The 19,907-nt window shown below is 40.1% G+C and overlaps 1 protein-coding gene across 1 annotated transcript in view; it reads left to right on the top strand.

Annotated features, from left to right (window-relative positions):
* SKAP1 (src kinase associated phosphoprotein 1) overlaps window positions 1–19,907 on the top strand; it is a 255,383-nt gene that overhangs the window by 198,461 nt on the left and 37,015 nt on the right. Inside the window, exons 5-8 of the mRNA XM_074342968.1 lie at window positions 12,315–12,392; window positions 13,249–13,332; window positions 16,007–16,131; window positions 18,454–18,517. Coding sequence (XP_074199069.1) covers window positions 12,315–12,392; window positions 13,249–13,332; window positions 16,007–16,131; window positions 18,454–18,517 — 351 coding nt within the window. The remainder of the gene's footprint in view (window positions 1–12,314; window positions 12,393–13,248; window positions 13,333–16,006; window positions 16,132–18,453; window positions 18,518–19,907) is intronic.

Raw genomic sequence — 19,907 nt, 5'->3', positions numbered from 1 at the left:
TCAATTTCAGATATTAACTATTGATTTCATATTATGGCAAAGGAGGATTTAACACTCTTATCCCAGTCCTCACTTCTCCTGCCTTCATCTTCCCAACATGATTATATCATAATTTTTAGTTAGTTTAGTTTTAAGATTTACGTGATTTTAACTATGTAAATTTTACTTACTGCCAACCCTTATAAATATCTATAACTAAATTTTATTTTTTTTTTCCAGAGTGGGAAAATGCCTTGGCTTTTTCATTTGATTGGTTTTCTAAGTCCCTACCCCTAATTCTTCCCAAACTTTGTAGCAGAGTTGTAATATTCTTCAGACGACTATTTTCCACGTGGTCCCACACATCAGATGATCCATCAGGTCCATTCTGTTCTTGGAGCAGCTCCCTTGAAGGCCCCTGTCCTCCTCCCTACTCTGGGCTGGCTGCTCTGGAGCTGCTGTACACCCGTCACCCTGGGATTTCCCTTTGCGTCTTTCTTTTGTCAGAGCCTCACCTGAATCCAGCATCACCTTCTTTCTTGGTGGACACCCTACCCTCACTTTGGTGGAGCACATCCTCTGGTGGCATCCTGAGAAAGGCTGCCTGGAGGTAAATTTCTTGAGAATGTGCGTGTCAAAAAACCTCTTTATCCAACCTTTACACTTGCTTGATAGTTTGGATGTAAAAACACTAATGGAAATTATTTTCCCTCAGAATTTGGAAAGTGTGGCTTCATATCAGCTTCTAGTGTTGCTGTGGAGAAGTTCATTGCCAGTCAGATTCTTGATTCTTTCTGTATAACCAACTTTTCCCCCAACTCAGAAGCTTTTACCAGCTTCTCGTTATCCATTGTGTTCTGAAATGTCACAGTGATTCCCAAGGTGTGAGTCTCTTTTCATTCATGTGCTGGGTGTATGGAGGTCCCTTTCAATCAGAAGACTTGTATCCCTCATTTTGAGAAATTTGATCGTTTCTTTGATCATTTCCTTCCCTTTATTTTCTCTTCTAATATTTTTTCTCTTCTATTTTCTGTTTTCTTGATCCTTTTGCCCTATTTCTTTAAGATTTCTCAGTTACATCTGCCAATTCATTTGTTGATTTTGCTTTTAATTTTGGCTATCATATACTTAATTTCTGACTGTCCTTGTTTCCTGATTGTTTCTTTTTAAGCCTCTTATTTCATGAATTCAGTGTCTTCTCATCCCTCTGGGAATATTAATGATGGCTTATTTGTTTGCTTGTTTTGGTCTTTAATTTTCTTTTCTACTCCCTAAATTAACTCTGTTTCCTCCGAGTTCCCTTTTATCTGTTATATGTTCTGGTCTTTGTCTATCATGTTGGAAGCTTTTCTGCAAATGTCTGGTGATCTTCAGCTCTTGCTTGTCATTTAAAAATGACGCACTAAAATGCAGACTGAAACTTCTGTGTGCCAAGGTGGAGTATATCAACTGAGGGGCTTCACTTTAGAAAGCCTGAAGTTGAGAGTGATGGGAAGACTCAGCCATTTTGCTTGGGGTCTCCCCATTGTTAGTATCTACAGCTCTTTTCTCTGAGGCCATTTGTTTTTTTCCAGAGAAGCGTCCATGGATATGCTGGTGGTACCATTATTCACAAATACCAGGGGTTTTGGAACTGAGCAGTAAAAGGAGGCTAGGGGCCTCAGTGTTCAGGGCATAGACTATTACTTAATTCACCTGTTTTCAGGGTGGCTTCTCACTCTCCACTGGACTGTGTGTCCCAAGACTTGGGACCTCTTTGGTTTAGTTTCCCCACAGAAATTAAACCCCCAGGCCAGGGTTAGAGAAGGATCATTTCTTGACTGTGGGAGTAAAAGAGTGATACTATGTTGAGCTAGAGTCAGAAGACTCTATTTGTCTTCTCAACTCTACAACAAATTAGTCACATTACCTTGGGTGATGTCACATAATGGCATCACTGAGTGAGTCACATAATGACATCATAGCTGGCCGGGCTTTAATTTCTCTATGTGCAAAATGAGTGGCATAGATTGACCTCCAGAGAGACCTGTAACCTCCTCATCTAAGAGTTCTTCATTAGGGTACCTTATGGAAACGCTAAAGTAAGTGATGAAATGATAATTAGAAGAATTTCTTTGACAAGTATTACTACCTCCTTAAATTACGCTACTTTTTAACAGTCAGCCTTTCTTAACAGGAATCGTAGCCTTGGCAATGTACGTAGGTGTGCAGCTCAGACCTGCATCAAAGCCGCTCTAGTCCTTTCCTGCATATGTTCTGTACAGCTTTCTCATGAGAGACCCAGCAGTTCCACTCAGTTGGGGAGGAGGGGTGGTGCTCAACGTCCCTATGAACTTCAAACAGGAGGATAACCCAGGTACCTGCCTCTTCCCTGGTGATGCCACAAGTCGGGTTCCGTTTTGGAGTAGAGCATCCTGGACAATCCCCCGGCTCCATCCAGCGGTGCTGGTACTGCAGGCGTGCCTAGCAGAAAGGGCTCCTATAAACCCTTCGGGCTAAAAAATCTAGGATGAAAATACTCTTCACCTTGGCTTTAGATTATAGTTATGACTATAACATTATTCATCACATAAAATGTTTATTGTAGCATGGTGAAGCCAAAAAGTACTGGATTTGGAGATTTGGAAAAAAAAAACTGAGTTTATGTCTTGATTCTCCTTCCTGCCAGTTGTGTGAGAAAGTCATTTACCCTCTCTGAGCCTCAGTTTCAACTCCTGGAAGCTAGACTATTGAGGTCTTTCCGTCTGTATCAGAATAAAGGAGGTGCCTTAAAAGGAAGCATTTTACAAACACTAAATAGAGTGCTATCCTAATGTAAAGTATTACTATTATCACTGTTACTGTTGTAACTATTTGATCAGGGAAGCCTGAATTTCATGCTGCCTCTTCTGTCTGCTTTGTAACACCCAGGCAATTTCATGATTAGAGTTGGCCTTCCAAAAAGACACTTTCGTTCTTTTTTTCCTCTAAAACAAATGAATCCAGAACCAATCTACCTTAGCCATCCAATATGTGCAGCCTCTTTTGTTCGTGAACAACCTGAAGGTAATAAACTGGTCTGCCCCTGTGACAGAGAAAGATGTTGGAAGGAAATGGGTTTCCATCTCAGGCTTCTAAGGTGCCCTACCAAACAATAACAAGGGACAGATTATTCAGCTAAACGCCCCTGACGTGCATTGGCATGCAATATGCCACCCTCCTCGCCAGGCAGTATTACTTATACACCTGCCTCTGAGGAGGGCTGCTCGGAAGAGCTACTCTGCTTTTATCAGACATACATTTTAGGGACTTTTAAATAAACTTATATAGCAATACTGAGCTGCATGTCTTCTAAACTTTGCTATTTCATCCATCTATACCAAGCACCGTGAAACAAAATGGATGTGCCTTCAGCTTTCTACAGTCTTGGAAAATGAACCAGTCCACTTAACAATAAATGGTGGTTGGTTCAAACACACATGACTAGTCTAGTGAAGAAGAAAAGAAAGTTGAGCTTAATGAAGTCCAGTGTCTGTGTCCCTGTGCATGGACAGGAAAGGACGAGTGTTTTATAACTGTTTATTGGAGTTAATGGTAATAAATTCCTCACTTGTGATGCATTAACTTTAATGTTTTCATTACTTGGTGATTTAGGTTTTCCCTTTTCACATTGTAAATCATGTTGTCCCAGTAGCAGAGCAGGTCGAGCGCCTGCCATAATGTTCATAATACTCAGTGGGGAAAGGAATGTTCTTTCTTTCTCCCCAGCACAGTCTGACAAAAGATGCTTTTCCCTCCTCTCCATTTGCTGCTTTCTAAATAAGCATGAGGGTAGACAGAAGGACACATCTGACAGCAGGATGGTTTCGATCCTAAGGAAAGACAGGTCTCCGCAGTAACTTTCCAAATGTATTTGGTGCTGAAGGTTTTTTCCTTTCTTTTCTTTCTTTCTTTTTCTTTTTTCTTTTTCTTTTGTTTGTTTGTTTGCTGAGTGTGAGCCCTTAGTTAATGAGCTGTGCAAATAGATATTGAGATTTAGTGTTTTTATTTTGCAATTACAGACTTGGTGATTTGGTTGGAAATTTTGGGGTCTAGAAACATTACCCTCATTTTCCCCTCCCTAATTTTTTCCTTGCAAAGTTTGACTTCCTTCAAACTTGCTTGAGTTTTGTCTGATAAAATAGAAGAATCAAGAAAGATTTTAAATCTCAAATGTGTAACTTCAAAGAAAAGGAGGTGATTTTTGCCCTAAAGGTTCCTATCATAGCCATCATTTTTCCATCTCCGATCCCAGACTGCTGCACAGTGACACCCAGGGAGCTGTCTGGGAGCGAGGTCCAGCTCGGGAGTGGCCCTTCGCCCAGTAGATGATGCATACCAGGTCAAAGCCACAGTGCTAAGATCACTGCATTCCCATCAAGTTCTCCCCGATGGGGTGTGAGAGTTCTCATTAGATCACCCACCCTGAAATACCCCCAGAGAATCACGATAATTAGTTCCTGAGTCTTCTTTTTTATTTTCTGCTTTGTTTGCTTTAAAAGTTTTCTCAATGCTGTGCTCTGATATCTGAATGTTTTTTACTAGAGAGACACAGAGAAGGTAAAATTATCATTTGATTCCTCCCTGAAATCTTTTGGTTTGGAAAATAACTAAAATAGAGACTACTAATGGAGCACTAATCCCCACACGGCTTTCACCCTCAACAGGATTGAGTGCTCACACACACATAGCATGTTTGCTTACAGGATGCAAACAAATACACCTGTGGATGTTCAAAGAGAAAAACACCTTTTTTTTCAGAGAAATAAAAGAACAAGACTAGGGAAAGAAGAGGCAAGTTCTTAGCCAAAGCCTGTAGCTCAGAAATTGCCATCAACAGCTGTTTTCTGAAGCAAATTCAGTATCCATTTGTTAAGTTGTTGCAGTTTAGCTCAGTCTTTGTCTGTTTTTGGCTTCCTCTGGACCACCATCCTTTGATGCTTTCCTGAAGCTATCTTATCCTGAAGATAAGTTCTAGGGTGAAGAGAATTGATATCTCAATGAGGCTGTGAAATTAGCTGGAGATTTTGTTCTCTCCAGTTGAGGTTCATGGCATTTTTTTCCTAGCTGGTTTTTTGGTTTTTTTTTTTCCAAAATCCTCTTTTTCCCTTTTCCCATCATTCTCAGTACTGTGATTCCTCCTGACTTCTGCACCACACCACCCCTGCCCCTTCCTCCTGGCTTTCTTCGCTAAGCTTCCCTTCTTTCCCTTTTTTACTTCCTTATTTTACATTACCAACCCTAAGATTAAAATAGTGAATATACAGCAGAACAAAAATTACTGTTTGTGGCTTAGGTGAAAATGATTTATGTAACAAATATTCACTCCCATATTGCCTTCTTAGACCACAAGTCCCGTAAGGGTGGAAGTGGTTTCAGTTCAGTTTAACAAACGTTTATCGGGCACCTACTGTGTGTACTAGGCCTCTGGGGATACAGAGAGAAACAGGTATATGAATAATGAATTGTACTGCCCTCTTTTTTTTTTTTTTTTTCTTAGTGATATCTCTCTACCTATGAACACAAGATCTGTTTTTACCCCCCCCCCTTCCCTTTCTAGGCCATCCCTCCTATTGCCTTCTACCCAGATCCACGGCCACATTCTTTTCCCTGGGACTAGTCCCTTTTCTATTTCCTTATTCAGGGTTTCTAGCAGCTTGATATAGTAACTAAGATCTTATGTAAACCTCAGCAAAGAGGCAAGACTGGAGAGAGAGTACTAGGGGGAAAGTTTAGAGTCCCTGGGAGCCAAGACTGTGCTGTCATAGTGCCCTACAGAAAGTGGTATTAGAGCACAGAAAAGGGAGGATACAATTCTACACGGGGAAACAGAGAAAGATTCAGAGGGGATATGACATTTGAATTGAGTCTTAAAGGAGCCCTTCCTCTTCAGAAAATGGGGATAGAGTGATTGGAATTCCTAGCCAGGACAAAAAGCATGAGCAAAGCCCTGGCAGTGTCAAAGGCATGGCACGTTCCAGAAGGCAAAGCCTGTTACTTAGTGTTGCTGGGGTATTAGGAAGTATGGGGGTTGGGAGAAAATGAAACTGGAAGGTAGCGTGAGACCAAGTTTTAAAGTTTTTGTGTGCTGGAGAGTTTGAGTTTCATCCTATAGGTTAGGGAGGACCATTGAAGGCTTAAAGCATGTATGACATGGCCAGATCTATGTTTCAGAAAGATGATTTCCGGTCAGGATATGGTGAACAGGTAGAAGGTAAACTAGTTAACAAGTGACTGCAAACCCAGGCAAGGCTGTTCTCTTCTTCTGCCCTTTTCTCCACATTCTTATCACAGTCCAGTGGAGTAGTAAATAGATTTGGAAATGATATTTTGTCATTCATTTTTAAAGATATGCTCTCAAGTGACATATGTATTAAAGTGACCTGCCTCAGGATAAGAGGAGAATACAGTGATCCTTCAAGGTTTGTAAAAAGACAGTTTGGCATGTTCAGTCCTTTCCTCCTATTTAGCATCACAAAGCCGTTTGAAGCACTGCTGTCTGGGCTTGTTTCAGGATCCTCACTTTGTCTGCTGCCGCTGACTGTGGTTTGGCTACTAAAGACTTCAGGTCGTTTGGATCTTTGTGATTCTATATTAAGGATGGATTCTTAGGATAAAAATAAAGCTGAAGGTGCTCAGTAAAAGATATGTCATCGATCAACTCAGAAGACATAGAGGCTTCCTGGGATTAAACAGTTTGTCTGGAGATTGCATGAATTCGCAGCCTTTTTCCCACCATAACTCATGCCCTCCAACATTCATTTGCTCAACCCACTTCCAGGAACACCCACGATTTTGAAGAAACACAATTTTTTTCAAGGAAATAAAGCTCTGTGGGAATTCTTGATTGCCACAATTACAATAGTACATCAGATGTGTTTAATCACCATAGACTGTGGCATAAATAAGATATGCTATAAGTTATTTTTAATTGACTTTTCCCCTTAAGAAAGCGTATTGAATGCAAATGAGTGGTATTATTATACAAAAACTTTAAATCCATTCTTATTCTTAAAGTGAATTATTCAAAATCTCTGCCATTTAGATCAACACCTTCAACCGATCAAAGGACACCAATGTGTCCTGATACCATGATTAAGAATCAATGGATTTTTATACTGAATTAGTCTTTCTTTAAAATGAACTATTTACCTACCAGATGCTGTTTATCTTCCTATTTATTTAGGTGTTAGAATTAGTGTGAAGTTATACGTGGAGTTGGAGGGGCTTTCTCCCAATACTTTCACTTCTTATGAGTAAAATCCCACAGAAAGTGAAGACATGGAAGAGGAGCACCCCTTAGACCACAGGCCTCTGTGGTAGTTAGTGTGGTGCCTCTTTGTGGAAACAAGAAGGTTCTTCATACACCATGAATATTAATGGTTTCTATATGTTACCTTGTAGCTTGGCATTATTGATGGACTGTTTTATGAAAAGAAACCATTTTGGATATTTAGCTTAAAAATCTTCTTTTTACACCAGGGCTTCTTCCTTAAAGAGTAAACGAATCACGACCAAGGCTCCTGCATGAGCCCTACCCTGGAACCGGCTTCTCTTTTCTAAACATCACTTTTGTCAGAAGAGGCCTTACAAATGGTCACCAAGCAGCAAATTTTTGAGAGCTCCAGGTTTCTTCCTCTTGTGTTTCCTTTACCTTGCATATCCTTTTATTGCACTCTCTTACTTTTTTTTATTTTTGCCCTCTGTATCTGTTGACCTCTTGAAAGTACATTGTGTTCAATTCCTTCCTTTCATCTGCTACCCAGTTTATTTCTTCATGAAATTAAAGCTGTTTGTTTGAGTGGCTTCTATGTCTTTGAAACTTTTAGATCTTCTACCTATTATTAATGATTTAGAATTTTTCACCTTACTTGTGTTGGTCTAAATTCCTTAATAAGTGAAGCACAAAGACAGAAAAGTATAAGGAGTGAGGGTAGACTCAAGTAGATATCGAATGGAACCACACAAGTTTAAGAATTATGTAAACCTGTCCCAAGGTACTAATGAAGGAAGAGTCCTTGAAACCAACTTCCCTGTTGGCATCATGTGCAGAAGATGAACACCAGATACCTCAAACTGCCATTTATTGGCTAGTTCCTAACAATTGAGGGGAAAAAAGCAAAAAATAACCCAGAAATGCAAGAGGCTGAGGAGAAACAGTAATGAACTTTTGAAGAAGGGCTCAGAAACCAAATACAAAAGAGAGGGTTTAGCGAACAGATTGGGGATCAGCATCCACCAAACAGGAGAAAACTACACCACCCACCCTACCTTCAGTGCCCCCTTTCCCCTTCTCCAGTGGCGGCGCTGTGAAGTGTCTGTGTGTCATTTTGCAAATGCACACACACACCAGTGATCTGTGAGTGAATTGGCATCGCAAGTGGAACCTGACCATTCCCAGCCTTCAAATATTAGATTTTCTCCAACCTCATCCATCCCAACTCCCCTTTATCCTTTATCACGGATACTTTAACGAAGGAACCTGGTAACTTCACCCTGTCTGATTCACACCTGTTAGCTTCAGTCTCTAGGGTGGAGTTGGTTTGGCCCCTTCTTCAAACAACTGAAAAGAAACTTATATTAAAAGGAAAGGGGAGGATGGGAGAAGCCCACAATTTAGGGAGGGGAAAGAGTTGAACAAATGATTTTTTTTTTTAATCACTGATTTTCATTTCAAGTCAATTGAGCAAGAGAGCAAGCCAGCTACCTATAGTGAAAGTTTGTGGGCACTGGTTTGTTCTGTAGGGGCTGCAACCTTTTTGCAGTAGAAATTGTGTGGCCTCTCATGCTATTAGCCTTGTGCTGTGGTGGTGCCAACTGATTTCTCCAATTCTCTTTTCTCAGTGGGCTAGAATGCTGCTGATTAAATAGGCCGTGACTCACATAAGCTCCCGTGTCTTTTTTATTGACTGCTTTACGGAAATGTATCACACTCCAAAGGGTCCCCATTGTTGTCGCTGTGCATGGCTGACTGAGGAGTCATGTTTAGTGCTGAGAGATGGACTCCTACTCTGTCGTTTTTTACTGCATAGTTGGTATGGGTGGGATACAAGAGTTTAAAGGACTCTGGATGAGGAGAAAAAGATGACTGAGAAATTCTTTTATCTTCACCTGCCATAAAAGTTGGGTGGCCATCACTTCTGGATAACACGCTTCTCTGTTGATCGTATCTGTATGGCCCCACATCCTTCAGCTAGGTGAATTTTTTCTTTATATGGGCCGTTCTGAGAGATTTAGTTAAGTGCCATGGTAGAGAGAGATTATGACACTGATATAATTCTGTATTGTGCAGATATAATATGATACCCCCTTAGATTTCTCCAAAGGGCCATTTATTCCCAATAAATCTAAATCATTTCTATTTTTTAAATTAACATCTTTTTTCAGGTAATGGACAAAAAGCCTCAATTTTTTAAAAAATTGTATACTTAAATATAAATGTTTTTGCATTAAAACAGTAACTCATGCAATTGTTTGTAGCTTCTTCCTATTTTTATTACCATCCTACAAAGTATTTACATACTTGCTATTACACATTAAGGAGCTCTGCTGATCTGGTTCATTTGCCAGTAGGTGTGAATTCAGGCATACAGGACTCCTCCTGCCTCACCACCCGGGACCGTGGCTAACATGTGTATTCTCCAGATCACCAGTTCTTCATCAGTGGGACCCTCAGCTGACACTGAAAGAGGAGATAGCTTGATTGCCACAGCGGCTTCCCATCTAGGATTGGGACAGATCTGGATCCCATCTGAATTAATCTGATAGATTGTGGAGCAAATGACATTGAGCTCAGGGTCAGCTTTACATGAGAATTCTGTTACTGTACTCACCACAGAGTGCCTTGTACATAGAAAACAATCGATAGACTAAAGATTGATTTGATCTGATTTTTTCCAGAGCCATTCCAAACTTCATCTATAATCCCATTTTTTCCACTGCCCGTAAGGGAAACCAGGAAAGAGAGCTCATTAATACAGATTCCCTCTAATAAGAAAGCAGCATAACACTTTTTACAAAAACATAGCATATGAAATACTGTGTTCCCAGCTCTCTTACTCTTAAGAATCTTGTTGGTAAATGACCAAGAGAAGAAATTCAGCAAAATTGGGCTCATTCAGTGCCCAATTTTAGCAAACCAAGTGTGACTTTTGGGGTGAGAAGGTGGTAATGGTGCTGTCCCTAGTCTCCTAAAATTAGTGACTTGGAATTCAAACATCTCTGCTGCATTATGTCTTTGTTTTCTTGGTGGTGGCATTCTTGGGTTTCAGTTGGTGGGGAGAAAAAAGCCTCATGCTGATAATGTACTGAAAGTAACTGAAATTAAATAAGCGAAGCAGTGCTCATCACTACTTCCCTCCCCCCTGGGTAATTCAATTCAAGCTCTTTCTCTGATGGCAACTCACAGGGACTGTCTCTGTCACCCCGCTGGGGCCTAGAGTCTTAACATCTAAATAAAAGTTTCACTCAAGCATTTTTTATGCTCCTGCCAGCAGGATCAGTGAGCTGGTGTGGGCACATTAATGTAATATTCATACTCACAGACTCTCCCCACACACAAGGCAATGTCTTCCCATTTTCATAATTATAGATGTTCCATAAAATGGCATTTAGATTTGCATTAAAAAAGGAGCTTTGAATTCTAATAGAACGTTTAACATGTCTTTTATGATTCAGACTCTCGGCATCTTTAACAAGAAGCTGTGTCTCTAAGTTTAACAAGACCTTAAAAAAAGAAAAAAAACCTAGGAAGAAAGATGGATTTAGGGTTTAGGGGATCCTGATTTTCTTATTTCCTGTGTCTTTCATTTAATTATTGGGCCTCTAGGAGCAATTTTTTGACAGCGCTGCAGAGAGGATGGGCTCTCCTTCAAAGGGCCTTCTAAACCATACCAGGTCCTCACCCTCAGTAGGATCTGCTTCTGTTTTCTTGGGGAGCATTTTCAAAGAGATATTAGAATTTTCAGAGAGGTGGAAGAAATGAAAGAATTCTAGCCAAATGAACTTTCCTTTGCTGCTGTTCATCTCATGTGTGCACCCTGAGACCCATCTGGTAGGATTTATAGCAGTCACAGAATTTGCTAACTGTAAAACTCACAAATGAAAACAGTCCATGAACAAGGAAGTTGACAGTAAGGATGGATAGGATAAAGAATCAGGCACTTAGACACACTAAAAAAGAAAAAGAGAAGCTCCCCTGATCTACATTTTTAAAACTAAACTTGAAACAGCTTAGAAGCAAAAGGTAATTTTCGTTGCATTTTAAGTTGTCTTAAATGTTATTTTTAAACAAGAAGTATGTAAAGCACTGAGCAAAGTGCCCATTCATAGCCACCACTGAATAAATGTTAGTTGTTGTAGTTGTTCAGAAAACAAATGTGTGATTGAAAAAAACTTATTCCACTCAAGAGTTTCCAGATATTGGAAAGATGCTCCCGTCATTTCATATGTGTTGTACCTTAATTTGGTTTATATTTTGTTTGCTTTCTAAATTTTTTTAAGACAAACCAAAAGAGATTTGAGTTTGGGGAATAAATAAAAGAATAAATATTAGGATTATGCTAGCTCACTCTCTTCATTTCTCCTAATTAAGAAATATAGAGTTGCATTTTTAATTGTTTTTGTTTTGTTTTGTTCTTGTTTCATTTTATTTTTTTAAGGAATAAATTTCTTCCTCTTTATCCTCTGCCCCTCCCTTCTGTAAAATGAGTCTAAACCCCAGTGGGGGGAGATAGATTGGAATCTTGACTTCTCAATAAATTTGCACCTAACCAGGCTAATTGAAAGCCACAAATGTTAGCGGCGTACGATTAAAGGCTGATGTCAGCTCCAGGTCTTCTCTGTGTAAAGGGCTTCTACCATTCCTAGACTCTTTCCTTTATTTTGACAAAACCATGATTTGGCAGTTATGGCCAAGTTCAGCTTTGCATAGCCCTTCTTTGTGTGAACTTGGTGAAAATCATGTTCACTAAGGTAGCTTTCTGCTTGTTAGGAAAAGGTGAGTGTGGGTTTATTTAAGCAAATTCTTAACTCTCTGGAGTCCTTTTCTTGTCAGTCCATACATATTTAGGCTACCTCCCCTTGCACAAACTAATGCATGTTTAGATCATTTTAAGCAATTTTAACATTAGATATAATTAGGAAGAAAGAAAATTTACTCCCCAACCCAAGTCATCTGGAAATTGTTTTATTTTGCGTCGTATTTAAGCAATAGCCCTTCTTAACCCCCCTTCATTAATCTGGATTATCTCAAGTGGCCCAAATAAATGAAAATTCTGTCAGATTTCAACAAAACATTTTGCTTTTGTTCCTTTTAGGAATGGAAGACATCACAAGAGGAGCTCAAGAGCTTGATAATATCATCAAGCAAGGATACTTAGAGAAGAAAAGCAAAGGTACTGATTAGACCCCCAGATCTCAGAATATTCCAAGAAAAGAAGGGAAACGAGGAGAAAGAGAGCTAGCATGGGCGGGTGCCTTCTTGTGCCCAATACTGTACCAGGCAGGTGCAAGGCAAAAGGAAGGCAAGAAAAGGAAAGAAGTCTGGTGTTCATGGGTAGGCTGACGAGAGATGGTTCAAAATCTTCTCTTTACCAGCATAGGGATTGGTTCCACTCACCTGGTACACAGCAGATGCTTAAACAAATACATGTTGAATAAATGAATGATTGACTATATTTTGTTCTCATCTCTCAGTGTGCTCCCATAAAGACTGAAACTAGGTTGCCAAGAGTGTAGTTTTTATATCATATGTGAAGTGGCCCACTTCCAAGGTTCAGACAAGCCCAAATCTTCAGCTTTCATGCATTTGATTAGAAAAGGTACTACTTGGGTTGGAATACCAGGTGTAATACTTGGGCAAATTGACTTTAGCACAAAGAAAGCCTTTCTTATGCCCACGGCCTGGAGCATCATTTTGGTTTGCTAAAAGGCAACACATAAAGATCTCATGGAGAATTTTAAAAGTACAGGATGAGATTAGAATCTGAAAGACATAAAGGGAAAATAGAGAGAGAGCTGTGAGGGGTCAGAGCAGGCAAAACCTGTTTAGAACTTGGACCTTTAACTGAGTGAGCCCTCTGGACTCTGAGTCAATATGGGATAACCTGTGGGAGTGAAAGGGAGGGTTTTACAGTCCATTAACGTGGGAAATAAAACAATAATACACTGGACTGTGTGTTGTTGGATTTTACGGACTCTTCAGTGATTGTAGTTACCTGAATTTATGTCCCTTACTGCTGTCCCGTTTAGATCACAGTTTCTTTGGTTCGGAGTGGCAGAAGCGATGGTGTGTTGTCAGCAGAGGCCTCTTCTACTACTATGCTAATGAGAAAAGTAAGTGTTCTTCATTTGCACAGCAGCATCTCACTCCTTCGTAAATTCTCAAGCACTTAGATCTCAACTTAGCAGTCCTTAACTAACACCCATAAAGGAACATGCTTGGGAAAGAAAAAAGCTTAGGTAAATAATACATTGCTCATCACCAAAAACTCAGATGCCAATTTAGAAATTACATTCCCTTTAAACTCTAGGATAGTGTGGTCAGCATATTAAAAGGTCACCTTTTATTATGACTAATAACAACACATTATTGAAGTTGAGCACCTTGGCATTAAAAGAAAACCTCTAACACTTTATGGGCATTAATAATATAGTTAAAATATTGAAAAAATTAATTCTGAGGAAGATTTTAACAGCTTACCAATGACCCAGAAATGGAACCCTTGAACCCATACTCTCTAAGAGCATGCTCCAAACTTTATCCTACTGGCTCCTGGGAAGTAATCCAGTGGACATCCCTAGAGCTGAGGAGTACTGAGACCCAGGTGGTTGCTGAGCCCAGGAGACACCCTGCAGCCAGATGGCAGCAGCAGCGAAGTGTTGACTCAAGCCAGAAGCAGCTTCTTAATGAGCCACCACTGACTCAGTCAAGCACAGCACTCATGAGCTATCCCTAGAAGACCTCTCATCCATGCTTAACACATTTGCTCAGCTCGTGAGAAGGAACAGAGGATATAAGCACAAATTGGAGGCGGCTACAAATAAATACAAGATAAAAGTTAACATTGTAGGTGGATGCAAACTTTCAAATAGGGGATATGCTCCTGCAATTAGACAGCCCCGGGAGTAATTCTACAAAGCAAGAGGGAGATAAAGTAAAGTAGCAATTCTTGCGGGGGATTTCTTTAGGCTCTGCCACCTTCTTACAGAGGCCAGTGATCCAAAGGAGATCCTTTATTGTCCCTCCAAGAATTTTCTGTTTCTCGTCCCTTCCTTCTTTCCTGGACTTACTTCTCTCCCAATGTCTGGATATCCAGTCTAGAGAATAATCAGGTATCTACCCAGCTGCCTTTGGACTTCCTGCACCTTGAACACTAAGGTAGCAGAAAGAACAAGTTTGCTAAGTGATATGGAATTTGCCCCTTGGCTTTCGAGGCAGTTACCTCACTCTGCCTCTCTGCCTGCAACAGGTGTCACTGACCTTCATCTTGGGTTCAACATCACGATTCCTCAGAGCCTTTCCCACAGAGGGGTAAAGTGTGAAGCCCTACTTGGAAATGAGAGCAGCATTGCTCAAAACCTGAGTAACAAGTCTCCTGCATCCTTCCAACCTCCAGCCCACTCTCAAATCCAGCAACTATGATTTCTCCCCTGAATTCTAGGCATACAAGCCAACCAGGTGTTATTTTCTTATTTTAAACCTTCAAACTAACATAACATTTATGCCCTTGTAAAAAAAATAAAATGTCCACCATTTCCCTTGCATTTATATACATGGTTGGCATATCTGGATATAAAACCCGTTATCACATTCGTTCATTCAGAATCCTTTCTACTCAAGGTGAGGGGGGAGAGCAAGAGCGAGAGGCTTGGAGACTTTTATTGACCATTTTGCCATCAGAGTGAAATAAAATCCAGTGACCAAAGAAACAACGAAACGTTTTAGTGGCCAGTTAGAACAAGGACAGATACTTTAACAAAAAAGATTCTGGTGTCAAAAAGCACTGTTGCATGGCTCCCTTCTCGCCAGTTACTCCTTATTGTGCCCAAAACATTTTCTTAGTAAGTACGGAGTGTTTGTGTATTTCTTTTAGCTCAACCAGGTAAAGACAGATTCTTTTTCTTTTCTTTTCTCTTAATATTGTCTTCCCACTGCCATCTGTCTCATCATCATCATCAAAAAGCCCTTATTAAGCAACTCATTCCACATGACCCAGGACAGAAAGCATCACCCAGACACTGTGGTTCCATTCTACATGCTCTGCCCGAACCACACCATAAGGGCACAGAATGCTTGGAGACCACCCCCCTCTTTTCCTGTTTCTAATATATTTTTTAAAGAGAGTGACAGGCAGAGTAGTCTATCCTTTCCCTCTCTTAGGGTCCTTTTCCTTTTATCTCCTTCCTCATCAGGTAATGGTACTCAACAGTTCTCTGCTTCTTCCCAATTTGACCTCTGCCAAGGGGACTAAAATACTGAGTTTTCATTATTCTCCTGCTAACATAAATTCCCTCCTGACCAGCAGGAGAGGGAGAGCAGTCTGGCCCAAAAGCTACACAGGGCAGAGGAGGAGTTCCCGGGAACTTATAATGCCCCCTTGCGCAGCTGTCCCTCCCCTCAAATGTGAGCTCTGCTGGCCCTGATAATAATGTTTCAGCTCTATAATCACCTTCCAGAGCCTCCCGTTTACAGCCACACTCTCCCTGCTGTAATAATTCCTTCTTTCTGTTATTATAGATCTCTTAACATTCTAATAAATTCTCTGTCTCTGTTGTACTCTTTTGGCAAAATAACCTTTCATGTTGCATTTCCCTAGCTTGGCAGTGATATCTGCCTCACTGTCGCAGTAGCCTCTTCTTAAGCTCCCTTAATAACCTTTCCTTGACTATTGTGGTTCCTCGGGGATGTAACAGCTGTTTCTGTGCTTTGATTTTACATACGAGAGAAGATGCCCTCCCTTGGCAGTTGCATCTCTCTAGAGATACAGAGAGCTTTCCTGTCTTGCAGGCAAGCAGCCCAAAGGGACCTTTCTCATTAAGGGCTACAGTGTACGGATGGCCCCCTACCTGCGAAAAGATTCCAAGAAAGAATCCTGCTTTGAGCTGACCTCCCAGGATAGGCGCAGCTATGAGGTAGGTTGAGCCGAGGAGATGGAGATCCTCATTAGTGTTGCAGTTTCACTCCATGTTGCATGTGAGCCGTGGTTGCTATGCTGGGTTCCATCCTTTCTCCATTACCTCTCATTTCTTACCAAGAGCTTTCTCCTTGGCATGCCATGCCCACCCATCTGTCGCCACCTACATCTCAGATACTGTCTTTGCTTGGCGTCCGTCTCTTCATCCCCCACCACCTCAGTCTCACCCCATAGGTGAGAGTCTTGTCTATTGCAATTCTTTATTCATAGTCTAATTTCATGACTTTAACTCCTACTCTCTTTATTTTTCAACTGGTTATCTTCACTTCCTTTCATGAAACCCAGAAAAAGAGAAATCTGACTGTAGAGTGAAAAATAATTTACTTTCCCATATTCATCTTGCTCTCCAAAATAATCTTCCTGTATGTAGATGCACCACACATCTCTGGAGGATTTCTAAGATACTGGCAGGAATGATTACTGAGTAGAAAGAGTGATAAGTGAGGAACAAGAGGACCTGAGTGCGGGTGAGAAAGACATTCTTCACTGTGTTCATTTTTATATATTTTGATATACTATAAAAAGTAACATAATAGGTAATGCATTTATTACCTATTATAAAATTAATTAAGGCAACAAAACAAATATCTGACTATGGGAATATAGTGATTTTCACCAAAAATATACTTTTACATGTGTATATACGCCTATTGTTTCCTGCTCATTGGGTATTTTTATCACAGTTTTACTAAAGCAATTTAGAAAAACTTTGGTTAACTTATGACAAAGAGAAAAGCCATGCTAAGGTTTATATTAACTACTTGAATAACCCTTTGCCTCTTCAAATTTTTCTCAGCACTCATCCATTTATGATTCTACAGTATCCTAACACTTACTTCAATAAATGACCTAGGTCTTAATTATGCAATTCCAAAAAAAGGTTTTTTTAATTTAAACTAAACTTTCCTATAGAGTCTTTTATAGATATATATAATACAGATGTATGCACTGGGTGTGTATCTACGTGATTTCTATCAGTTCTGATTGTGCCTCATCCAAGTAAAATTTATGTAAGTCTAAGTCAGTTTCCCTAGACATTTTTATAGAAATATATTTTTAAGAAATCAAGAATGACCGTGTCCATTAATAAGTTTTAAGCAGGAATCTAGGTTTCCTATACAGCACATATCTTTATCTTACCATCATAGCCAGATAATAAAAAGGTTTTTCAGGAACAATCATTTCAAATAGATTCATTTAAAAGAAAAAATTACTAAAGCTTGATGCTTGACTGGCCTGTTTTGTGAATCAGAATGTAGAGTTTGTTTACTTCTTCTTTTCTTTGGCCCACTGAATCCAAGTCATCACCATGGTCTGTGGATTCTTCCTCTACAATATCCTTTGAATCTTTCCCTTCTGATTTATTCCTACAGCCATCACAATAGTTAAGTCCCTATCGCTTCACCCAGAAGACTAGTTAAGTCTTCTAGCTGGTCTTCTCTCTCTAATTTCTCCCTATTTTATTCTCTCCTACTCACAACTAATGAAAGAATCTCCCACTCCTTTTGCTAGATTTACAGTGGCTTCCTGTTGCCTACATTTTACATCTGAATTCCTAGTACTCAGAACCCTTTCATCAATTCTTCTCTGATCTCGGTTCTCCAGCTTCATCTGTTACTGTTACCTAGTCAAGCTGGTCTGCCTACCTTTACTATGCATGGTGTTCTCATTTCTAATCTTTGGCAGCTGGTTCTCCCTACCTGACATGTCCCGCTCCCTCCACAAGTCAGTTTCCACCAACTCTTTTAAAATCCAACCAAAACAGTATTACTTTAACAAGCCTCCCTGGCTTCCCATAGGCAACAATAAGTACTCTCTGTCTTCTCTCAATATCCAGCTTTTAACAATGTACCTACTTTGTAGTGTCCCCATATCAAGAGTGTATGTCGTCTCCAGTACTGATGCATTTGCATTATTCTTTGAAGTCAGGAATTTGGGTTTGCCTTTTTTTCCCTGTAAACTGTTCTCAACAAATGCCTAATGAATGAGTGGGTAATCAGATGAATGAATGCACATGAGCATGAATTCTGGACTCAAATCCAGCTGTCAACATTGGGTATGCAAAATTGCTGAAGGAAAAAAATCAATTTGAGAGAGATTTTAATCTTTTTTCTATGTGTTAAGCAGGCAAAAAAATCCATATTCAGAGCTTCCAACTTAACTGCAACTCAACTCACAAAGTTCCTCCCCTTGAACCTCCCTGTAGGATTCATGGGAATTTTAGTGAAAGTGATAAGTTAATTCACCAATTTTTCTCTAGTTTACAGCCTCTAATCCAGCTGAAGCCAGAGACTGGGTGGATCAAATAAGTTTCTTATTAAAGGGTAAGTATCATTATTACAGAAACAGTATTTGAGAGCATTTGTGGTTGAAGTTATATTGCATAAATATAATCCATAGGCTTCAGTATTTATTTATCTGTCCATTCTGCCTACCATGTCCCTCATGTGCGGACAACAAATAGTACCATGTATGAATCAGAAGGAAAAGAAGCCATCAGCCTGGAGATGACCTCTAATATCATTCTTGCTCATCCACCTACCTACAGGCAAGTCTGTAATATTTGTAATCACCAGAAAAGGAGATTCTGAAAACCAGTTCAGCTTAATTCAATGTCCCCTAACCCATTGTATTCTGGGAAAGAAATTCGTGATACCTAAGTCATCTAGATGTGGTGTAGGTCCAAAACCTCCTAGTTTTAGTCTTAGTGGGAAATAGAAATCTAAACACATCTAGGTGGCCTTCAAGAACATCAGACATTAAAAACAAATTGCAATTTCCCAAACCACAATAAAATGTTCCTTGCTTTGGATGGGAAGAATCTTGCCTGAAGATGTTAAATGATTGCTCTTAGAGTACCCTCTGCTGGCCAGCCTGTAGACACAGCAGTGACAGTGGCCCAGGAAGCCTTGTCTGGGAGCGACTTGGCAGGTAGAAGCAGCCAACCTTGAGTCTGCCGCTTGGCATCAGATAACCCTCATGATACACCATGGCAGGACCCTGCCTCTGAAGAAAGGCAGAAACACCAACTTCATCCATGGCCCAAGACCTAGGGAGAAGTGCATCAGCCTAAAAACATCAAGCCTTTTCATCTCCGTTTTTTTATTTTGCTATAAGTTTTTATTGTGGATAAAAAGAAGGAAGCACCAGAGCTTTAATTACAATTGCCAATTTTACTCAGTTTATGCCTTTGCTATCACAAGAACAAACGATTGCATCTACCAAGAGCGTCACGTATAATAGACTAGAACTAGGCAAACATGAACATTGATGGCGAGACTACAGGGTACACTCTCATCTAGGTGCCTTGGATTTATGCGTGTAATATACCCCTAAGTGTGTAAACCTCAATAAAACTCAAAGCAGCTTTATTGAGCTGTACCCTGTGGTACTTTCAGAATCCCACATTGAAGAAATTATTCATTCCATTTTATTTTAAAACAAACAAAATAATAACATATGGTTTAAGCCACAAATGTGTCTTTGATCCCTTCCTCATATGAGGTGGCATCAGAATTGAGATGAAAATAGTTGTGAAATCTTTATTAAAAGCCTAATCAAGCCGAACAGTTTTATTGTGTTTGGAAATGAATGTCGGATGTCTCTCCATCCTTTCCTTCCCCAGAGCACCCTGACTGCTCTCGCCCATCCTGCAGAGGCCCCTCAGCAGAGTTTCAGAGAGCACTCTGTACTACATGTCAGAGAATGAACCTT

Source organism: Camelus bactrianus, chromosome 16, assembly GCF_048773025.1.
Source record: "Camelus bactrianus isolate YW-2024 breed Bactrian camel chromosome 16, ASM4877302v1, whole genome shotgun sequence".
NCBI lineage: Eukaryota > Metazoa > Chordata > Mammalia > Artiodactyla > Camelidae > Camelus > Camelus bactrianus.
Note: the sequence above shows the minus strand (reverse complement) of the source record. Positions and strands in the feature narration are given on the sequence as shown.